General features: G+C 42.3%; 7 protein-coding genes across 7 annotated transcripts; 3 read left to right on the forward strand and 4 right to left on the reverse strand.

Annotated features, from left to right (window-relative positions):
* Positions 1–454: 454 nt before the first annotated feature.
* LOC120725809 (E3 ubiquitin/ISG15 ligase TRIM25-like) lies at positions 455–1619 on the reverse strand (the record flags this gene model as incomplete). Its single annotated transcript, XM_040018857.1, has 1 exon — positions 455–1619. A coding segment is annotated over exon 1 (1035 nt), but the record flags the coding sequence as incomplete, so codon positions are not given.
* A 3588-nt stretch (positions 1620–5207) lies between these two features.
* On the forward strand, positions 5208–5675 carry LOC120725816 (histone H2B 1/2-like). The gene has a single exon (XM_040018864.1). It carries the CDS (start codon positions 5251–5253, stop codon positions 5623–5625), a length of 375 nt encoding a protein of 124 aa, XP_039874798.1. The 5' UTR covers positions 5208–5250; the 3' UTR covers positions 5626–5675.
* Positions 5676–7016: 1341 nt separating this feature from the next.
* LOC120725819 (histone H4) lies at positions 7017–7395 on the forward strand. The gene has a single exon (XM_040018867.1). The coding sequence runs from the start codon at positions 7063–7065 to the stop codon at positions 7372–7374; it is 312 nt and encodes a 103-aa protein (XP_039874801.1). The 5' UTR covers positions 7017–7062; the 3' UTR covers positions 7375–7395.
* A 6017-nt stretch (positions 7396–13412) lies between these two features.
* LOC120725813 (histone H3) lies at positions 13413–13914 on the reverse strand. The gene has a single exon (XM_040018862.1). The coding sequence runs from the start codon at positions 13874–13876 to the stop codon at positions 13466–13468; it is 411 nt and encodes a 136-aa protein (XP_039874796.1). The 5' UTR covers positions 13877–13914; the 3' UTR covers positions 13413–13465.
* A 248-nt stretch (positions 13915–14162) lies between these two features.
* Positions 14163–14612, forward strand: LOC120725815 (histone H2A-like). Its single transcript, XM_040018863.1, has one exon. It carries the CDS (start codon positions 14202–14204, stop codon positions 14586–14588), a length of 387 nt encoding a protein of 128 aa, XP_039874797.1. The 5' UTR covers positions 14163–14201; the 3' UTR covers positions 14589–14612.
* A 1666-nt stretch (positions 14613–16278) lies between these two features.
* On the reverse strand, positions 16279–17074 carry LOC120725812 (histone H1-like). Its single transcript, XM_040018861.1, has one exon. It carries the CDS (start codon positions 17022–17024, stop codon positions 16386–16388), a length of 639 nt encoding a protein of 212 aa, XP_039874795.1. The 5' UTR covers positions 17025–17074; the 3' UTR covers positions 16279–16385.
* Positions 17075–18774: 1700 nt separating this feature from the next.
* On the reverse strand, positions 18775–19238 carry LOC120725817 (histone H2B 1/2-like). The gene has a single exon (XM_040018866.1). The coding sequence runs from the start codon at positions 19202–19204 to the stop codon at positions 18830–18832; it is 375 nt and encodes a 124-aa protein (XP_039874800.1). The 5' UTR covers positions 19205–19238; the 3' UTR covers positions 18775–18829.
* Between the last annotated feature and the right edge of the window lie 3259 nt (positions 19239–22497).

Consider the following 22497-nt stretch of genomic DNA (forward strand, 5'->3'; position numbering starts at 1 on the left):
AGGACAGTTTGGACATTGTTGTGGCAAAATTGAAAACTGTTTGTGTTAGAGCGTAAAGACCAAGATTTGTCATTGAATCCAAAAAAATATTCATTACCCCCCCCCCTGCTCTGCTGATATTCTTGTATGTGACTGCTACATCAACTGCTATCCCTCTCCACTCCACCTCCCAGTAACAACGTCCAGTCAGACTCTCTCTACTCAGGACCTGACATATTTTACTGAATCTGTCTGGATGATCAGAATAAGACTGTTGTTGTTCCATTCTTGTTACTTTTCTGTTCCTCTCAGATAATAACAGACGTCTGTGAGTTGTGTTTGGATCCAGTGTGATTTCACATGAATATTTTAAGAATCCAGCTCTGGTCTTTGGCTCTGCTGCTGACAGTAAAACATCCACTTCAGTGACTGTCAGTGAGATGTTTGTCCATTCCTCTCTCAGAATGTCCTGTAGTTTATCTCTGGTCTCTGACACAGCTGCTGTCACATCCTCAAAGTAGCTCAGAGGACGAATATTGATGCTGGATGAGTGTGTAGACTCACTGAGTGCTGACAGTGAGGGGTAGTTGTGTAGAAACTGGTTGTGATCCTCTGTGTGTGAGAGCTGCTCCAGCTCGCCGTCTTTCCTCTTCAGCTCAGCGATCTCCTGCTCCAGCTTCTCCTGAAGCTCTTTGACTCGACTCACTTCAGTTTCCTGCTGGGATCTGACCTGCTGCTTCACATCAGAGCTTCTTTTCTGGAGGAGACGGATCAGCTCAGTGAACATCTTCTCACTGTCCTCCACTGCTTTATCAGCAGAGCCATTGATGGCCTCCACCTCCTGATGGAGCAGCTTCACATCTTTCTCTCGCTCCTGGATTCTCTGCTGGATGTTTAGTTGTCTCACCTCGAGCTCCTTCTGCTTCTCAGTCCTTTCTGCTGCAGCTGGGACTGTTTCATGGCCTTTATGTTCATCCATTGTGCAGAGATAACTGATACTCTGCTGATCAGTACGACAGAAAATCTTCATCACCTCATCATGACGAGAGCAGATGTTCTCCTGGAGCTTCTTGGAGGGGGCCACCAGCTTGTGTTTTTCAAAGGCAGGAGACTCCAGATGAAGCTGTATGTGTTTCTCACAGTAGGAGATCAGACAGACTAAACAGGACTTGATGGCTTTCAGCTTCCTCCCAGTGCAGACATCACAGGCCACATCTTCAGGTCCAGCATAGCAGTGATCAGCTGGAGCAGCTCGGAGTCCAGTCTTCTTCAGCTGCTCCACTAAAGCTGCTAACATGACGTTTTTCTCCAGGACAGGCCTCGGTGTGAAAGTCTTCCTGCACTGAGGGCAGCTGTGGATTCCCTTCCTGTCCTCTTCATCCCAGAAACTCTTAATACAGTTCATGCAGTAGCTGTGTCCACAGGCTGTAGTCACCGGATCCTTCAGTAGATCCAAACAGATGGAACAAGAAATTGTGTCTTTGTCCAGCTGAACTCCTTTCTGCGCCATTTCTCCTCTCAGTTTCTCTCTGGCAGAAACGAAAGCATTCTGACCTCTGATCTCATAATATACTTTTCTGAAGTGAATGGAGCCTGTCGGCTCTGAGACGTTGCAACATGTTTGTTATACCCATCTTCAAACTGCAGATCTAAAGGGGAGGGAACAAGGAAATACATTTACAGTGTTTCAGGAAGAAGAGGGAGGAGTTATCAGGCTTTAACCCAGTCCAGGAAGTGGAGCAGTTTGACGTAGACACTGTTTGTTTAACCCTTTGAACAACAAGTAAATAAAAAAGCTGCCACATTGTAACACCATGGCACATATTATACCATGAATTGTTTTTCATTTCAAACATGTTCACATTCAGACACAAAAATCATTAAATATCACACAGTTATTAATCCTTCAAATAAGAGACATTTGGTTTTCAGACACAGAGCCAGTGACTTTATCTTTACTGCAAGTATTTTTGTGTTTTACAACGTTGAATATCAAGTTAAATATGCTGCAAAATGTGAACATTTACAGAATAAAAGTCAGAATGTGTAGAACAGGGTTTTCTCACTTATAAAATGTTTTCACATTCTTGTCTTTTAAACTCGCAGATACAGCAAAAAATATTTGCAAACAACTGATATTTTCACAGATATATTGAGAGCTGCAGACTTGCAATTCAAATTTTACTCTTATTTATTATTTTTACTACTTGGAACCACAACTCTGTGATTCCAACCTCTCAGATCAGTGAATACAAGTGCTGGTGTCATGATCCGGGGTGTCGGTGGTGTTTTGGGGAATGTTTTCTTACTCTGTTCAAAGCTCAGGTCCTTCCTCCAGGTGAAGTTCTGGGTCTACATCTGCCTCTCTCCACATGTGGCTCATTGTCTGCAATCAGCGATGAAGTTTTAAGGACCACCTCAGAGTATTTATCAGATTGTCATCTAAACAGTAGTTTTAAATCAGCCTCCATGTTCTGCTTGCTCCAAGTGTTCCTCTGTTTAATTTCGCCTTCTCTGTGTCTCCAGTTTCCTGCACCTACAGATCATTATCCACTCACCTCGACTCTTATCTGGATTTCTTCTGTCACTGGTCCTTCCTTCCAACCAGCTGCCTGCCTGAATCTTACCTGCCAGGAACCGTCGCTCAGTTTCACCCAACTTCCTGTGGAGAATCTGTAAACCTGCCTGCTTTCCTGCTCACTGTAACCATCCATGACTTCAGAAAAGGTCTCCCTTCCTCCAAAACCCAGATTCACCAGCCTGCCAAGGAAGCAATCTGTAACATTTTACAGCTCTCTCTCTGTATTTAATAAAATCAGTTTGAGGTTGAAACAGCTGTGACTTGAGTCTGCTTGTGGGTTCACTTTCACGCTGGCCTCTTGGCCCTGAAAGCCTGACTTCTCCCTCTCAAGTCACAAATTCACACATTGTGAGCTTCCACTTTTGCAGCTCTTCTTAAGAGAAATCTGGTACAAAACTTGCACTTGTAGCTGAAGGGGGAGAGGTGGTGGTGAGGGGGTTTGTGTGGTTGAAAGCAGAGACCATAGGAATGGAGGTCAGCCAATCAGAATATTGATAACTGGTACGTATTGCAGCTCTTTGTGTTGTGTCTTTCTGGGGGTGTTGATCAGAACAAGCAGGAGTCAATCACATGCAGTCCAGTCATTTATTTCATTGGCTCAGATATTTACACAGCACAGTAATGAAGGGCACAGTACAGGTTTTACAGTCTTTGTAATCTGTGAGTGTGCATTGAGCTTTGCTCTGAAAAGGAAATAAACAACAAGAAATAACATTTAGTTTCATGTCATGTCTGTAGGTTTATATAACAGTTATAATTATTTAAACTAAAACTCGTACACATATTTCTGTGTTAAATGAAGTACATCCTAACTCTGACGTTACAGCGTTCATAAAGACAAACACAGTCCAACAGCACCATCTACTGACTACACGGGTTTACAGCAGCGTGATCATGTGACTCCACATTTGCACAAACATGAGTATCAAGCTAGTTGCAAACTGTCTGTATCAGTGTTTCCATTCTGAAAGACGTGCAGAGGTTTTACAAAATCAAATACATATGAAATAAAATAAACTAATAAATCATAACACTTTTAGATTCAAATATTTGATTGATTAAGCAATTCATGATTTCCAACTTATGAGGACAACATAAATTTTATTCATATATTTTAATGACACAGTAAGTATGTTATATTACTGTGAACATTTAAATATTTAAAGACATGATTAAAGAGATCATCAAGAAATCCTTATTGGACCTCTTTTAAATGTAAAAATGCTGCAGATGTTTGCTAAAAGTAGATCCACAACGACTGCATCCCTGCATCTGTTTCTTTCCTGGTAAAAATTAAAGCAACAATAATGATGACAAAACAGTAAAAACAAACCAAAAAAATGATAAAAACAGAAATGCTACTCAAAACATAAACCTGCTTAACAGATGCTGATCAGTACGACAGAAAATCTTCATCACCTCATCATGACGAGAGCAGATGTTCTCCTGGAGCTTCTTGGAGGCAGCCACCAGCTTGTATTTCTTTAATGGAGCTGCATCATAGTGAGGTTGGAGGTGTTTCTCACAGTAAGAGGCTGGACAAGATAAACAGGACTTGATGGCTTTCAGCTTCCTCCCAGTGCAGACATCACAGGCCACATCTTCAGGTCCAGCATAGCAGTGATCAGCTGGAGCAGCTTGGAGTCCAGTCTTCTTCAGCTGCTCCACTAAAGCTGCTAACATGATGTTTTTCTCCAGAAAAAAAAAAAAGTTTCCTACACCCTACATTTAAATATGTATCACTCTGAACTTTGCCAAGATGTGTCACCCTCATTTAAATTGTAGAAGACTGAACTTTGTTTATATAAGAAGATAAGAGAAAATCATGTATCTAAATTTACTGCGATGCATTTGCTCTTTTCTGCCAACAAGTAACATTGATAAACCCAGCTAAACAAACCATGCAAACACACAGTAACATCTCCACATAAACTAACAACACCTGCAATTAAATAAACCATAAACCATAGCAATACCTACAACTGCAGATCACAACGTTTGCATCTTAACTAAACACTTAAATACAACATTTAAAACACAAGACAGGAACTCCTAAAGCTTGGCTGCCTGTAATAAACCTTGGGGGCATCTCCCATTTTGACCTCGGGACTTCCAGGTTATACTCGGCACAGATGTTCCTGTACACTATATATATATATATATATAGAGGGGGTTCAGTCTAATATGTGTGCTCCAGTGAGACATTAGACTTCAGTAAAACCATGCAGTTACCTAATTATGCCCAGTGTTTAATCTCCACTGAGAGCTAAAACTCAGTTTTAAAGCTGTGTGTTGGTGAGCGTAAACTGTGACTATCACCATGTTACATGGGCGCTACAGAAACATGAAACAAGGCAGAATTGTTATTAAAATGATGGCATTGTTGTCCGAAGACAATACTGCTACTAACACATCCATATCTGCCACACAGAGCTCTACATTTACTGTTCATTTAGAACAAATGACTGTCAGTAAACGAGGACACAATCACACAGCCCACTGTCTTTGTTAGATGCGCGCCTGTTTCAGCAAAGTTCACAAACTCCCTCCAACACAACGTCCGGCCCACTGTGCGGCTCCACCAATGAGATCCGAGGGCCCGCGCAGTGGTATTAGCATACAGCCTGTATAAAAAGCGCCGCTCTCGGTCAAACAGCTCATTCGTTACTGCAGAGTATCGAGGAGAGAAAATGCCTGAACCCGCCAAGTCAGCGCCCAAGAAGGGCTCCAAGAAAGCCGTGACCAAGACCGCCGGCAAGGGCGGCAAGAAGAAGAGAAAGACCAGGAAGGAGAGCTACGCCATCTACGTGTACAAGGTGCTGAAGCAGGTCCACCCCGACACCGGGATCTCTTCTAAAGCCATGAGCATCATGAACTCGTTTGTCAACGACATCTTCGAGCGCATCGCTGCCGAGGCATCTCGCCTGGCCCACTACAACAAGCGCTCCACCATCACTTCCAGGGAGATCCAGACCGCAGTGCGCCTGCTTCTCCCCGGTGAGCTGGCCAAGCACGCAGTGTCTGAGGGCACCAAGGCCGTCACAAAGTACACGAGCTCTAAGTAAGCTGACTAGATCTCACACGTCAACACAACGGCTCTTTTCAGAGCCACACACTAAACTGACGAGCAGAATTCCAACTGTTAAACATGCAGCTCACTATGTTACAACTACTATAATCGCGGATGTGCGCCTTTGTGTCACTGGGTGCTATCAATCCGCTGTACTGACCCTAGTCAACAGAAATGTGTTCCGGTTTTTACTTTGTAGTGACTTTGTCTTTCTACGAGCAGAATTAATGCGACTTTTTATTTAACACTTGGTTTTAGTTCAAAGTATACTTTTTTTTTTTTTCTCTCTTCTGAAATGCAAAGTTGAGCAGTCATTAGATTAAAATGCTTTGGCACAAAACTAGTATCAATATTCATGTTGCAGCTTTTTATTGCACGCTCGTGTCTGTATAGTTTTAGTCGTCTGTATTCATCTTGTTGCAGTTTTCGGCTTCTGCTGTGAGGTCCCACCTCCATGCACTTATACAATTAATCGCTAGACGGGTATTTCTTTTTTATAAATATTATATTAAGGAAACTTTCCTATACATATCTTTGACATGCGGGCAGAATTGATTGTGAAAAGAAAAAAATGCTTATGAACTTACAAATTAGAGATGCAGTTACAGTCTACCTGGGCCCCGCCAACTATCAGCTAAAGAGAAGAAATAAATTAAATTGCTCCACATTTTCTAGACCCATCTATGGTCCTGTCTGTTATATGCAGCACCATGCTCTTGCTTCACTGTTAAGTTATCAACTACATTTTAAAATATTCTATTAAACACAATACATTTATAGATGCTTATTATTATTATTATTATTATTATTATTATTATTATTATTCATGTATGAAATATTGAGTTCTATTTTTATTTTTTTAAAGCCTACACTGGCTGTTGTAGTGGAAGTAAACTGTATATTTTAATGATACCTGCCCAACATAATCCACTTGAAATGCTCTACTTTACAACCTTACCTGACGAAATCTAGGCCAGTGGAATTGACATTCAGTCATTTCAAGGACACATTTTATTCCAAGCTGAGCCCGTACTGCTATTTATTTTACCATGTATTTATTTCGTTACTCGTTTCATAACCATTTTGATTCATGTACATTTGAACATATGGAGTTCTGTAGTGTTAAGGCCCTCCCAGCTGGAGGAGAAGAGTCGGTGGCTGCCCTGTGTCCCCCTCCTCAGTAGTTTTCCACTAAAGCTGAGGTTGAAAGTTGCGATTTGGTGTGAGCCTCCCTTCGGTTAGACTTAATTTGTCATTAACAAAAGACAACATTTCCACATTTGGAGAATAGAAGAGTGGGCGGGGCCACTGAGCTTCGAGCGGTCCAGCGAACCGTCTGTTTTCTTTTACGTCCGCCGAGCACAGATAATAACACGGCTCCGTGGGGTTGAGATTCATTCGACTTTGTTCGTTCAGAGAAGAAACTTTAACCATGAGTGGACGAGGCAAGGGCGGCAAAGGACTCGGCAAAGGAGGCGCAAAGCGTCACCGTAAAGTTCTCCGTGATAACATCCAGGGCATCACTAAACCGGCCATCCGCCGTCTGGCTCGCCGTGGCGGAGTGAAGCGTATCTCCGGTCTGATCTACGAGGAGACCCGCGGTGTGCTCAAGGTGTTCCTGGAGAACGTCATCCGTGACGCCGTCACCTACACTGAGCACGCTAAGAGGAAGACTGTGACCGCCATGGATGTGGTGTACGCTCTGAAGAGGCAGGGCCGCACTCTGTACGGCTTCGGCGGTTAAACTCCTTCACCCTAATCCATCCAACGGCTCTTTTAAGAGCCACCCACTCTCACTTTCAGAGCTTTGTTCTGCGATCTTGTTGGTTTTTGTCATTTAGAGGGAAGTCATGAAAAAGTAGACGAATCTGCCAGTATCCCCCAGCAACTTCTGAAGTACTACGTTATAACTTTAACAATTACCAACTAACATATTAACTCTTCGTTTTGCTAGAGTCTATAATATCAAGCTGTTTGTCACGTGTGCTTTCTTTTCTCCTTAACTGACAGAACCATAAACTGAACTTAAAGTTACAGACCTACCTATTCAAAACCACTGTTTCATTAAACTCGCCTATAGCAGGAGGGTAGCCCAAAAGAAAGAACTGAAAGATTTCACTAATTAACCAATTTATTTGTAAATGCCTTTCTGCCACAAATCCACTTAAAGCAGAAGTACTTATTAGTGATGGGGCTTCTGGCTCGGCTAACTAAAAAGAGCCGGCTCTTCAGGTTGTTTTGTTGCTTTAATTTATGAACAATAAAAGAAAATTATGCACAAAAGGAATTACCAATGCAAAATAAAGTGTTTTTATTTATCTATGTTTATATATAAATGTATGCGGTGGCCCCTGGAGACAAAGCATGTACAAACTCCAGAAAGCACGTATAAATTCCAAAGCATATTCCTAGTGTTAACTGAACTTCCAAAACAGAGCTATCTAGATCACTTAAATTACAGAAATGAAAGCATATGGGTATTGTTTGTGTATTTATACACAAGCACTCATATATATATATTCAAATAAATATATTCAAAAAAAAAAAAAGATCATTTACCTGTTTACCACACACCAAATCCGGTCATTGGTACTTCCTGGCTTGTGTAGCCACTAGGTAACAAAAGCTCAACACTGCGCCGAGCATCCTGGAGCACTTCTGTTGTGTTTTGTACGTGTTTTGGAGTTTGTATGTGCTTCGGGGCTTTGTACGTGCTTTGTCTCTAGGGTCCACCGTAAATATACTTTCATTTATTCACTCCACATAAAATGAAATAAATCATATATTACAAAAATCAACTTCACAGTTCAGCTTTTAACTATTTACATTTTCATCTTTTTCCTTTTAAACAAATCTAAAGTGAAACACAAAACACTGCAAACAACACAATTAAATATAAATTCTAATATGAAAACAAAAAGAACATGCACATTCACTGTCATATAGGCCTGCATGAATAAACTTTCTGAATCCTTTATCATCTGCAACTGAAAATAGTTGTGGATGATTACTATACCTTTCTAAAGCCTAGAAATATGGTATCTAACCAGATTGTTACTCTGGATGGCATTACCTTGGCCTCCAGTAACGCTGTGAGGAACCTTGGAGTCATTTTTGACCAGGACATGTCCTTCAACGCACATATTAAACAAATATGTAAGACTGCGTTCTTCCATTTGCGCAACATCTCTAAAATTAGAAATATCCTGTCTCAGAGTGACGCTGAAAAACTAGTTCATGCATTTATTACTTCCAGGCTGGACGACTGTAATTCATTATTATCAGGATGTCCAAAAAACTCACTGAAAAGCCTTCAGTTAATCCAAAATGCTGCAGCAAGAGTACTGACAGGGACTAGAAAGAGAGAGCAGATTTCTCCTGTTTTGGCTTCCCTTCATTGGCTTCCTGTTAAATCCAGAATTGAATTCAAAATCCTGCTCCTCACATACAAAGTCTTAAATAATCAGGCCCCATCTTATCTTAATGACCTTGTAGTATCATATCACCCTATTAGAGCACTTCGCTCTCGCTCTGCAGGCCTACTTGTTGTTCCTAGAGTATTTAAAAGTAGAATGAGAGGAAGAGCCTTCAGTTTTCAGGCCCCTCTTCTGTGGAACCAGCTTCCAGTTTGGATTCGGGAGACAGACACTATCTCTACTTTTAAGATTAGGCTTAAAACTTTCCTTTTTGCTAAAGCATATAGTTAGGGCTGGACCAGGTGACCCTGAATCCTCCCTTAGTTATGCTGCAATAGACGTAGGCTGCCGGGGATTCCCATGATGCATTGAGTTTTTCCTTTCCAGTCACCATTCTCACTCACTATGTATTAATAGACCTCTCTGCATTGAATCATATCTGTTATTAACCTCTGTCTCTCTTCCACAGCATGTCTTTATCCTGTCTTCCTTCTCTCACCCCAACCGGTCGCAGCAGATGGCTCCGCCCCTCCCTGAGCCTGGTTCTGCTGGAGGTTTCTTCCTGTTAAAAGGGAGTTTTTCCTTCCCACTGTTGCCAAAGTGCTTGCTCATAGGGGATCATATGATTGTTGGGTTTTTCTCTGTATCTATGAAGCGCCTTGAGGCGACTTATGTTGTGATTTGGCGCTATATAAATAAAATTGAATTGAATTGAATTCTAATGTGACGTTGTTGTCCGTGGTTCTCTTCCCCTCTCTCTTCCTCCTGCTCTGTTCCTGTGCTACTGAGAGTGTAACTACCGCCCTCCCCCCTCTTCCCAGCGCAAAGCACAACCCACAATCATAAGAAAAGAGAGAGAAAGAGAGAGAAAAAACAACCCACGGCTTGCGATAAGGAGCCGGCTCGCATCGTTCACGTCAAAGATCCGGCTCTAAGAGCCATTTCGTTCGCGACTGACACATCACAGGTGCTTATGTAGTAGGTCTTTTTTTTTTTTTTTTTTTTTAAGATAACCAACCCACCTTTGATCTAGTACAGCAGCAGTCCCCAATCCCAGTCCACGAGGGCCGGTGTCCCTGCAGGTTTTAGATCTCACCCTGGATCAACACACCTGAATCACATGATTAGTTCATTACCAGGCCTCTGGAGAACTTCAAGACATGTTGAGAAGGTAATTTATCCATTTAAATCAGCTGTGATGGATCAAGGACACATCTAAAACCTACAGGGACACCGGCCCACGTCAACTGGGATTGGGGACCGCTGTAGTAGAGGGTGGACATGAGTGGATGAAGCCCTATGAAGCTTTTGAAGCCTCTTCCTCTGATGTGTGCCTGAAATTTTATTTTCACCAACATGTCTGTTTAAACTGCAAACAAAATATCAAAGGCAACTGTTAATGCTCTGTGATGAAACGACCCACATCGCAAACAAGAAGTTTTGCCAGATTGTCTACGTTGACATGCTTCCAGGTAAAAAAAAAAAAAAAAAAAAAAAAAAAAAAAGATCCTTTGAGGGAGCAGATCAGAATTACAGAAAATACAACACACACAAAATGTGTTTGCATGTAGCTCACAGCTGTGGTTCGCTGTTGGTCTAAATGAATCTTAGACCTAAATGAGAGTTTGTAGTGATTTTTAATTATAAATCTGAACCTCTTTAATCTACTCAGCTGTCTTTTTTTTTTTTTTTTTTTTAGTTTTAGTGCAAGTACTTTAAGGAACAAACAATGAGACAATGTTTATGTTCTTACTACACAGATTTCTGTTTTTACAGGAAATTTATGAAAAGAAAAGTCTGGATAATAACTTTACAATTTAAGTCAGTCAGATTTTTATGCATGCAGTAAAACAACTAAATGTGTTGCACATACTGATAGACTAACAGGGCTGGCCCACTTCAGTTCTAGTGTGAACATGAGTTTGACACCTATGGATTAAAGATTTAGTTTCATTACTTTAATCAAGTGTACTCTCAAAGGTTGTGAGTGGCTCTTAGAAGAGCCGTTAGTCGGTTGAGGAAAGTGGCTGGATTTTATTTAGCTTTCTCATTCTTCTTGGCCTGGATGTTGGGCAGCACACCACCCTGAGCGATCGTCACTCAGCCAAGCAGCTTGTTCAGCTCTTCGTCGTTGTGGACGGCCAGCTGCAGGTGGTGGGGGATGATCCTGACAAGGGCGTAGATTTGGTTTTGGCATTGGTGGGGACGGATGATTTAACCACCGAACCCTGCCCTGCTTTTTGTCTTTGTTTCTTGATAAAAAAATAAATAAAAAAGGAGAAATATACTTTCCTACATTTGCTATTCTACATGCTTTTAAACAATTTAAAATTACAATTCATAGTTTGAATTACTTAATGTTAAATTACTATTGAACAAATGACAGACTAAGAATTTTAGACTTTAGTTTACTTCAGTCATATTCCATATAAATCAGGTATCATACAAAAAAAAAAAAGCTTGAAATACAGTCACGACAATAAAACAATATGACTTTAAGGACTGAACAACATTACTTCAGTTATAGAACACTGTGTTGGTTCTTCTGTCACCTGACAATTGGACATAGATAACAAGAATAAAATGGGTAGCTGCTTCAGTGTTTCTGCCGATCTTGATATTTGTCTCAAAAATGAACCCTATGAATATGTCAGTACCATTAGGATGAAATTGTGTCACCAACATGTTAACGTTAGATAACATTTTAACAGCCTCTGGAAACTAATATTAACACGTTTGCCTTACTGTCATGTCTATAGTATTTTATAGCACATTTAAACTATCCGGTTGTTCAGTGATGACGCGACGAATCCTACTTCCGGGTCTAAAGTAGTCTGCGTTTAATATGGCTTTTGTGTTGTTAACATGTTTAATGTTATGTATTTTCTTCTATTTGATCTCAAAAAGCTCCTAAAACAGTCAATGATCCCTGTTGACCTCCCTCGGCTTTTATTACCACTAATCATTTATTTAAGCTCAGTTTTTAAAACCTTAGGATGTAACTACAGCCCAGCCCATGCAGCAGTATATGAATGACTAACCTCGTATTGTGGATGGATTATCTCAGTTGTTCTCCTGGCTGAAGTTTGGCCCTTTTACTTTTTTTTTAAACTCTTTATTTAAAGTAAACAAACCTACATATAAAATGTACATACACTTACAATTACATATACAAAACCGTGATCACACACCACTCATTAATGAAAAAGGAGAACAAGGAGGAAAATCGAGCATCTGAGTCCACAAACCACTTTTAAAACTTACAGTTTCAATTTGTTCCAGGGGAAAACTTTCCCAAGTTTCAGGTCCATTGTTCGTCTTCTCCGCAGATCTGTAATGATATGTTTACTCACCACATCACTACTTATCTTTTGTTCTAACACTCCTTTGGTACGGGTTTCCCAAATATGTGTGTTTATTACACACATTACTAACCAAAAGAGTCTCCTTTTGTCTTCACCCATTTTTTCTTTAAACAAACCATATTTAACTGCTTTGATATTAACATCCACATCATAGCCAATCTCTGTCATCTTCTGCCTGATCTCAGTTGTCCTATAACAATCCAATAGAAGATGTTCTAGGGTCTCATCTTCATCACAGTCTGTCATAGGACATTTCATGGTGGTAACAAAACAACTCCATTGTACCACTGCTCTCACAGGGAGGCGCCCGAGCGAGATGAGCCATACCACGTCTCTCATGCTTTCAGATAATAATTTGTCTAGTTAGTTTTCTGTCTTCATTTATGCTGGAAGTGATCGCAGAGCTGTACGTTTTAATTTGTTTCCAAAACCCTGCAGTCAGGACATGCTATATTGTATTTAGATAGAAGCTAGCGAGCTAACTCCCTGCTAACTTCTAACTCCGTTAAATGTCATAAATTCCGTTTTCATGGATGCCTGGATGTTAAACTCAATTGTTACACCTGGTAGAGCAGAACACTGATCATTTTATTACAGATGAAAGACTTTAGACAGTTTTTCAACTCTCAGTAATGCCATAGTGATCGTTTGATATATGGAGCTGCAGCAGAGTTTAGACCCAGACACGGCTAGTGACGTCAGACTGAACAACCGGATAGGAGTCTACGCTGTGTACCTCAGAGCAGGTGGTCTATCATATTGTCTAGTACAAAGCACTGAAATATGATGACCTTTGGAAAATAATACGTGAATAATTAAAGGAGAGAGCCATTATCATGCTTAAAAAAAAAAAAAAAAAAAAAAAAAAAAAAAAAAAAAAGTCTTGTAATAGAAGTTAGTGAATTCCATGTTCATGCCGACTGTAGTTTCTAGAATAGAAAGAGCATGAAGATTGAAGTGCGAGTATGAGCTGCTGCTACTACTACTGGACCAAGCTCTTTGTGTGAGTGAAGTGGCTCTGAAAAGAGCCGTTGTTGGTAGGAGAGCGTGCAGCTTAAGCTCTCTCTCCGCGGATGCGGCGAGCCAGCTGGATGTCTTTGGGCATGATGGTGACCCTTTTGGCGTGGATGGCGCACAGGTTGGTGTCCTCGAAGAGTCCGACCAGGTAAGCCTCGCTGGCCTCCTGCAGAGCCATGACAGCAGAGCTCTGGAAGCGCAGATCGGTCTTGAAGTCCTGAGCGATCTCACGGACCAAGCGCTGGAAGGGCAGCTTGCGGATCAGCAGCTCGGTAGATTTCTGGTAACGGCGGATTTCTCGCAGAGCCACGGTACCGGGCCTATAACGGTGAGGCTTCTTGACGCCTCCGGTGGCCGGGGCGCTCTTACGAGCGGCCTTGGTGGCCAGCTGCTTCCTGGGGGCTTTGCCGCCAGTAGACTTGCGAGCGGTCTGCTTGGTTCTTGCCATTCTTCCTCAGTTTTCTTTCCCTGTGATAAGAGCAGAAAATGTAGCGAACAGAGGAGACTCGCTGCTCTTATAGTGTGTGACTGGCTGTGACGCGGTGCCGCTCCGGCTCGTGATTGGTGACGGCCTCCATGTGGAGCATCGCCCCGCCTCGGTGTGTGCTGCTCATGGGAGAAAAGTGCATTGAATTTGCGCGCTGCCGCAAGTCTCTCTGCGATTGGTGCCTGACGAAGCTGCGCGCGCTCTGCGGAAATATAAGCGAGGCTTTGAGCTGATCGGGACACATTTTCTCTTAGTCTCGACACTACGAAGAAAAGAACCTGTCAAAATGAGTGGGCGCGGAAAGACTGGCGGCAAAGCCAGAGCTAAGGCCAAGACCCGCTCATCCCGTGCCGGGCTTCAGTTCCCCGTGGGTCGTGTCCACAGACTGCTGCGCAAAGGCAACTATGCGGAGCGTGTGGGAGCCGGCGCCCCCGTTTACCTGGCAGCTGTGCTCGAGTACCTGACCGCTGAGATTCTGGAGCTGGCTGGCAACGCAGCCCGCGACAACAAGAAGACTCGTATCATTCCACGTCACCTGCAGCTGGCTGTGCGCAACGACGAGGAGCTCAACAAGCTCCTGGGGGGAGTCACCATCGCCCAGGGTGGTGTGCTGCCCAACATCCAGGCTGTGCTGCTGCCCAAGAAGACCGAGAAGCCCGCCAAGGCCAAGTAAACGCAAAGCGCTCGGCTTCACCAAAAACAAAGGCTCTTTTAAGAGCCACACACTTCTCTCTAAGCAAACATCCTTCTTGCTGTTATGGTGTTTGTAACAACTTGTGTCTTGGGAAATGTAGATTATGAATCTTGATTTATTTTGAAATGTACGTTCATTCATGTCATCTTACATAATCACGGACTGAAATCCACTTTAAAAAAAAAAAAAACTTTTAACTCCAAAGTTGTGTCTAGTCTATTCTTGTTTTGTGAATAAAACAAACTTTAGGTCTTGATATAAAACTAAAGCAAAAAGCTCTGTCTCCTGCGTTGTGGTGTGGGGTCGTGTTCAACCTCATTGCTCATCTTACTAATTAAGAATAAATTGGATGTCACTAATTATTAGCTTCATAACTGACTGTGGACACTCATCATGGTTCACTCGCTTTATAATTAAAACAGTTTCTAAGCTCATGGAAACAGACAACATGCAGTTCACAAACCTTGTTAAACACAATAGGAAAATATAACAACGTGAGGTGGAGAGGGACAGGTGGAGGAAAATGTGCAGCTGTTTGCGACGTGTTCAGCGCTGCTGCTGAATTTGGGACATTTTGTCAAGGCACTTACATCTACGCTTAGGGTTTTGTGTCTATTGTGAGTAGAATAAAACAATTCGAAGAATAGAATGTGTTTAGGTTTACTTGGATAATAGGGAGCAGCTGGTGATCAGAAGAACAGGAAATGATTCTTAAGTGTGGGTTTTGTTACAATGTCTTTGTCAACCTGTTTTAAGGACAATAGTGGATTTTTGTTCTCAAAGCTTTTCATGCGACCTTAAAGCTCTCAAGAATGACATTAAGTTGCTGAACTCTGACCTCTGATGTGCCAAATCAGTTGGTTCAGCGATAAACTACTTTGGTGTGTAACTGTATAGTATGAAAAATGCATTGACAGTGGGGGTCTGCCTGTTATAAAGTGAGTGAAATCTGCCTCAGCCAAGAACAAGAAGCCACAGTTACTAGTCTGGTTAGAGGACAGCCCCCCCAGACTGAACAATAGAATTAGTGGAAAACTACTGTGGAGGGGGACACAGGGCAGCCCCGGACTCTTCTTCAGCGGGTATATCCAACGAATCGTTGAGGTCAAGAAGTAAACTCAAGACTATATTTTGAAATAATTTAATTCCCTTCATCCTTCACGCTACAGAGCTCCATGGTAAAATAAATAGCAGTACGGGCTCAGCTTGGAATAAAATGTGTCCTTGAAATCACACAATATCAATTCAACTGGACTAGATTTCGTCAGGTAAGGTTGTAGATTAGAGCATTTCAAGTGGATTATATTAGCTGGGTATCATTAAAATATACAGTGTACTTCCAGTACAACAGCCAGTGTAGGCTTTTAAAAAATAGAACTCAATATTTCATACGTGAATAATAACATGCATCTATGAATGTATTGTGTTGTTTAATAGAATATTTTAAAATGTAGTTGCTAACTTTTAAGTTTATTTCTTGTATGATGTTTCACAGTAAAAGTGGTGTGATGCTTGTATTACAAAGGTGTGATTGTAAATATTGAGTTAATATTTGTATTCTTGTAGTTGTAGACTTGATTAGACAGCACTAATGTGCACCATGATAGTAAGCCAAGTTGTAATTGTAATGAGGACAATGGAGGAAAAAAAAGTGTTTTAATAACATGGACATTATTGTGAATGACAGAGTGGTGAGTGAGTGAGAGGAAGGAGCTCTTGTGTGTTGCTGTGGTGGCTCTGAGAAGAGCCGTTGTTGAGTGTGAGAGCGGTGTCAGCTCACTTCTTCTTGGCTGCTGTGGCTGCCTTCTTGACTTTGGGCTTGGCGGCCTTCTTGGCGGGGGATTTCTTTGGTGCGGGAGCCTTCTTGAGCACCTTCTTGGGGCTCTTTGCTGCTTTCTTGGGGCTTTTGGGCGCTTTCTTGGCCGCCGCTGCGGGCTTCTTGGCCTTCTTGGGCGACTTCTTAGCGGCTGCGGGCTTCTTAGCTGCTGCCGCCTTCTTGGGCGACTTCTTAGCAGCTGCTGCCGGTTTCTTGGCTTTGGTCGCGGCGGGCTTCTTGGCTTTAGGAGCGGCTTTCTTCGCGGGCTTCTTGGCTTTGCTCTCAGTAACCTTCTTGTTCATCTTGAAGGATCCGGAGGCCCCGGTGCCCTTGGTCTGCACCAGAGTGCCCTTCGCCACCAGGCTCTTGATGGCGGTCTTGACGCGGGCCTTGTTCTTGTCCACATCGTAGCCTCCGGCAGCCAGAGCCTTCTTGAGCGCGGCTGCGGACACGCCGCTGCGCTCCTTGGAAGCGGCCACGGCTTTCACAATCAGCTCGCCCACGCTGGGGCCGACCTTCTTGGGCTTGGAAGCCGTTGTCTTCTTCTTCTTCGCCACCTTGGCCGGGACGACAGCAGGTGCGGGAGCTTCCTCGGACATCTTTCGCGTCTGATCGAGATTCACGGTACAGTGATGGCAAGTCGGAAGCGCCACGCTGCACTTAAACGCACCATGAGAACCGTGGAGAGTGAAGGCAGCGCGCGCAGCTCTCGCGTGTCTTGCAAAGCTTCATTTTGTGTTTCGTGTCTCGGGATCAAAGAGCTCAAAGTGAGTGTGTGAGCAGCACTGCAGGTCGACAGTGGAACAGTCCACAGCGGGCTTGTGTCTCCTCGTGCAGGCCTCGTGTCGGGCTCTCGTGCTCTCTGCTCTCGGTTCGTGGAGCTCCCAAAGCTCGGCGACTCGGTGCGGAGCTCAGCGCTGCTCGGCGGCTTCTTGGACTCTTCTCTCTGCTAAAACCAGTGGAGCCGCAGCAGAGCTCCGTAAAAAGCCTTTTCCTGCTGATACACATGTTTGTTCACGCACTCAGAGTTAAAAGCAGCATCTGGTGAGCGCAGCTGTGGGACAAAGTGACGCTGCGAGCTCCCAGCAAACACACCGATGCTGCTGCAGGCCCACGGAGCAGCGAGACCTGTGTGACAGCTGCTCACTTCTAACCAAAGCACAGTTTCACTCACATTGTTGTACAGAAGCTTCATTAGTGACCTTACAGCAGCTCGCTTCCACACTTTGGCTCTGATCTTAGTCTGCATTGACTCAGTTTCCTTCTACAGTTACTGACTCTACAACAACAGCAGTGAATGAACACGTGAATACACACACCCACAAACTGATCACTGAGTATCTCAATGTGTAATACTCAATACCTGCTAAAAACACACAGCCATCTCACTGTTAATCACTCTTTCGCTATTAGTCAAATTATTTTATCCTTGTATCTATTCTATTTATTATTATCGTAATATAATAAGGTTGTTGTTATTATTTGTTATTTATTTTATCCTGCTCTGCCCATGTCGGTGCATTTCCCAGCTCTGGCACTAATAAAGCTCGTCTCATGCCCAGTATATCTCTGCTCCTCTTTCTGGAGGATTCTGTTATCCCACCTACTGAAAAATATGTGACCACAGTTTTTTTGTGCATAAGTCAAATCCTGAACAATACCCCTGACCCACACCATCATGTGCTGACCAGTCACCGGCGTGTGTTTAGTGAGAGACTGAGATGACCAAAAATCCCCTCTGAACACCACAGGAAATCATTCCTATCCACCTCCTGTACAACTCCATCTTATGCACAGCACTTACTACAATAGTTGCATTATATAAAGGCAGATAAAAAAAGGTGGCTATGGAGCCATCAAATTAGGAGTTAGATTGAAGAAAGCTTTGATGGAAATTCCTCTGGGAATTGCTAGGAAAGCTGGATGTGAAGGACACAGCAGGGCCTGCCTGTGGCATAGGCAAATGCTAACAGTATCATCCATCCAGGGGCACCACAAGTGAGGAAAAAACACAATTAAAATGCTTTGGCACAAAACTAACATTCATGTTGATGCTAGTTTTGTGCCAAAGCATTTTAATCTAATGACTGCTCAACTTTGCATTTCAGAAGAAAAAAAAAAAAAAAAAAAAAGGTATGCTTTGAACTAAAACCAAGTGTTAAATAAAAAGTCGCGTTAATTCTGCTCGTAGAAAGACAAAGTCACTACAAAATAAAAACCGGAACACATTTCTGTTGACTAGGGTCAGTACAGCGGATTGATAGCACCCAGTGACACAAAGGCGCACATCCGCGATTATAATAGTTGTAACAGTGAGCTGCATGTTTAACAGTTGGAACTGCTCGTCAGTTTAGTGTGTGGCTCTGAAAAGAGCCGTTGTGTTGACGTGTGAGATCCAGTCAGCTTACTTAGAGCTCGTGTACTTTGTGACGGCCTTGGTGCCCTCAGACACGGCGTGCTTGGCCAGCTCACCGGGGAGAAGCAGGCGCACTGCGGTCTGGATCTCCCTGGAAGTGATGGTGGAGCGCTTGTTGTAGTGGGCCAGGCGAGATGCCTCGGCAGCGATACGCTCGAAGATGTCGTTGACAAACGAGTTCATGATGCTCATGGCTTTAGAAGAGATCCCGGTGTCGGGGTGGACCTGCTTCAGCACCTTGTACACGTAGATGGCGTAGCTCTCCTTCCTGGTCTTTCTCTTCTTCTTGCCGCCCTTGCCGGCGGTCTTGGTCACGGCTTTCTTGGAACCCTTCTTGGGCGCTGACTTGGCGGGTTCAGGCATTTTCTCTCCTCGATACTCTGCAGTAACGAATGAGCTGTTTGACCGAGAGCGGCGCTTTTTATACAGGCTGTATGCTAATACCACTGCGTGGGCCCTCGGATCTCATTGGTGGAGCCGCACAGTGGGCCGGACGTTGTGTTGGAGGGAGTTTGTGAACTTTGCTGAAACAGGCGCGCATCTAACAAAGACAGTGAACTGTGTGATTGTGTCCTCGTTTGCTGACAGTCATTTGTTCTAAATGAACAGTACATGTAGAGCTCTGTGTGGCAGATATGGATGTGTTAGTAGCAGTATTGTCTTCGGACAACAATGCCATCATTTTAATAACAATTCTGCCTTGTTTCATGTTTCTGTAGCGCCCATGTAACATGGTGATAGTCACAGTTTACGCTCACCAACACACAGCTTTAAAACTGAGTTTTAGCTCTCAGTGGAGATTAAACACTGGGCATAATTAGGTAACTGCATGGTTTTACTGAAGTCTAATGTCTCACTGGAGCACACATATTAGACTGAACCCCCTCTATATATATATATATATATATATATATATATATATATATATATATATATATATATATATATATATATATATATATATATATATTTATATATATATATATATAGTGTACAGGAACATCTGTGCCGAGTATAACCTGGAAGTCCCGAGGTCAAAATGGGAGATGCCCCCAAGAGTGGTGGAGAACTACCGAGCTAAGATCCTGTGGGACTTCCAGATACAGACGGACAAAATGGTGGTGGCTAACCAACCAACTGGCTCCAGCAGATCCCGGGAATAACATCGGAGATCTCTGTCCAGAAGAGCGCAGTCCTGGGAACAGCTAAGATACTGTGCAAGACCCTCAAGCTCCCAGGCCTCTGGTAGAGGACCCGAGCTTGAAGGATTGACCGCCCACAGGGGCGTGCTGGGTGTTTTTTTTTTTTTATATATATATATATAGAGAGAGAGAGAGCGCCCACGGGAACATGGGCAAAAGGGCAAAAGTATTCATTTGGTGATTTATTATAATATTTAAATGCTGTTCTGTTTCATTTTAATCTGCTGCTGAGTCTCTTTGATGCTGATGGATAACACAGAGCACACAGCAAGAACACCCGCTCAACCAATCACATTCATTCCACTTTGATTTGCACAAACTCAAGTGCCCGTCTCTCATCTTTCTTTTTACAACAGTGTTGTGTTTGACTGGTAGATTTTAATGATCTCTATATTGTCGAGTTTGACATCTCTGGAAGAGTTGGCAGTAATAAGGATCATTTTCTGTGGGAGAACAAAGATATGACCCGTGAATCAGATTCATAGATGACAGTTAGATTAGTTTTGTGAACGCTTATCTTATTTATTTATTTTTTTCCCACGGTGAACTGAAGCCCTGCATGTGATGAGTGGGTCTTAGCCTTAACTCCAGCTTTGCCTTTGGTTTTTTTTAAAAATTCAACTTCATTAAAGTGTGCAAATTAATTCAATTTCAATTTTATTTATATAGCTCCAAATCACAACAAAAGTCGCCTCAAGGCGCTTCATAGGTACAGAGAAAAACCCAACAATCATATGACCCACTATGAGCAGAAGTGGGTCAATTATCCAAAAATTGTACTCAAGTAAGAGTAGCATTACTTTAAAATATTATTACTCAAGTAAAAGTGAAAAGTAGATGTCAAAAAAGTTATTCAAGTAAGAGTAAAAAAGTACTTGCCGAAAAGACTACTCAAGTAGTGAGTAACTGTTTGAAATGTCCGATTTATTTTTTAAATAAATTTTATCAGACAAACAAAAATAAATAAATATACAAATATTACCATTTTCAAAAGGAATATATGTAAAAACATCAACAAAATAAGGCACAACAATTCTAATTTCCAGATTTCAGTTTTTCACAACATAAAGCTTTTTTCACCAATACCTAGTAAATAATATAAATATATAAAAAGTGCAAACAATTTCCAGTGACAAGATATGCTGTAAACTTTATATTCATTTTTGCTCCAAATGGCACAGCAGCCTCAGAGAAAACATTAGAACGAGGCATCTTCAACATATGTTCATACAAGGCAGCTCAGTTTACCATAAGTTGTATGGGTGTGCATCTATTTCTGCATATTTAACAAAAATGTGCCCTTTCTTCACTCAGTTAAGTGATGGTTAAGCTTCAGCAGCAGTTTGCTCTCAAGGTTCTTCTAAAAAGTTACCGGAAACTCCACTGGCGGCATGTTATCTAATGTGTTAAACTATTTTTTTTTTTTAAAGTAACGAGTCGAATTTTGCAAATGTAGCGGAGTAAAAGTACCGTTTCTTCTTCATAAATGTACTCAATTAAAAGTAAAAAGTATCGTTCAAAAAAGGTACTTTAAAAATACATTTTTTTTAAAAACTTACTCAAGTAAATGTAACGGAGTAAATGTAACTCGTTACTACCCACCTCTGCCTATGAGCAAGCACTTTGGCGACAGTGGGAAGGAAAAACTCCCTTTTAACAGGAAGAAACCTCCAGCAGAACCAGGCTCAGGGAGGGGCGGGGCCATCTGCTGTGACCGGTTGGGGTGAGAGAAGGAAGACAGGATAAAGACATGCTGTGGAAGAGAGACAGAGGTTAATAACAGATATGATTCGATGCAGAGAGGTCTATTAACACATAGTGAGTGAGAAAGGTGACTGGAAAGGAAAAACTCAATGCATCATGGGAATCCCCGGCAGCCTATGTCTATTGCAGCATAACTAAGGGAGGATTCAGGGTCACCTGGTCCAGCCCTAACTATATGCTTTAACAAAGAGGAAAGTTTTAAGCCTAATCTTGAAAGTAGAGATAGTGTCTGTCTCCCGAATCCAAACTGGAAGCTGGTTCCACAGAAGAGGGGCCTGAAAACTGAAGGCTCTGCCTCCCATTCTACTTTTAAATACTCTAGGAACAACAAGTAGGCCTGCAGAGCGAGAGCAAAGTGCTCTAATAGGGTGATATGATACTACAAGGTCATTAAGATAAGATGGGGCCTGATTATTTAAGACCTTGTATGTGAGGAGCAGGATTTTGAATTCAATTCTGGATTTAACAGGAAGCCAATGAAGGGAAGCCAAAACAGGAGAAATATGCTCTCTCTTTCTAGTCCCTGTCGGCACTCTTGCTGCAGCATTTTGGATTAACTGAAGGCTTTTCAGCGAGTTTTTTGGACATCCTGATAATAATGAATTACAGTCGTCCAGCCTGGAAGTAATAAATGCATGAACTAGTTTTTCAGTGTCACTCTGAGACAGGATATTTCTAACTTTAGAGATG

Source organism: Simochromis diagramma, unplaced genomic scaffold (assembly GCF_900408965.1).
Source record: "Simochromis diagramma unplaced genomic scaffold, fSimDia1.1 OVJJ01000734.1, whole genome shotgun sequence".
NCBI classification, from domain to species: Eukaryota; Metazoa; Chordata; class Actinopteri; order Cichliformes; family Cichlidae; genus Simochromis; species Simochromis diagramma.

Excerpts from the sequence above, each read along its gene's own strand:
- LOC120725816 (XM_040018864.1), top strand. The coding sequence starts at position 5,251 with ATGCCTGAACCCGCCAAGTCAGCGCCCAAGAAGGGCTCCAAGAAAGCC.
- LOC120725819 (XM_040018867.1), top strand. The coding sequence starts at position 7,063 with ATGAGTGGACGAGGCAAGGGCGGCAAAGGACTCGGCAAAGGAGGCGCA.
- LOC120725815 (XM_040018863.1), top strand. The coding sequence starts at position 14,202 with ATGAGTGGGCGCGGAAAGACTGGCGGCAAAGCCAGAGCTAAGGCCAAG.
- LOC120725817 (XM_040018866.1), bottom strand. The coding sequence starts at position 19,204 with ATGCCTGAACCCGCCAAGTCAGCGCCCAAGAAGGGTTCCAAGAAAGCC.
- LOC120725812 (XM_040018861.1), bottom strand. The coding sequence starts at position 17,024 with ATGTCCGAGGAAGCTCCCGCACCTGCTGTCGTCCCGGCCAAGGTGGCG.
- LOC120725813 (XM_040018862.1), bottom strand. The coding sequence starts at position 13,876 with ATGGCAAGAACCAAGCAGACCGCTCGCAAGTCTACTGGCGGCAAAGCC.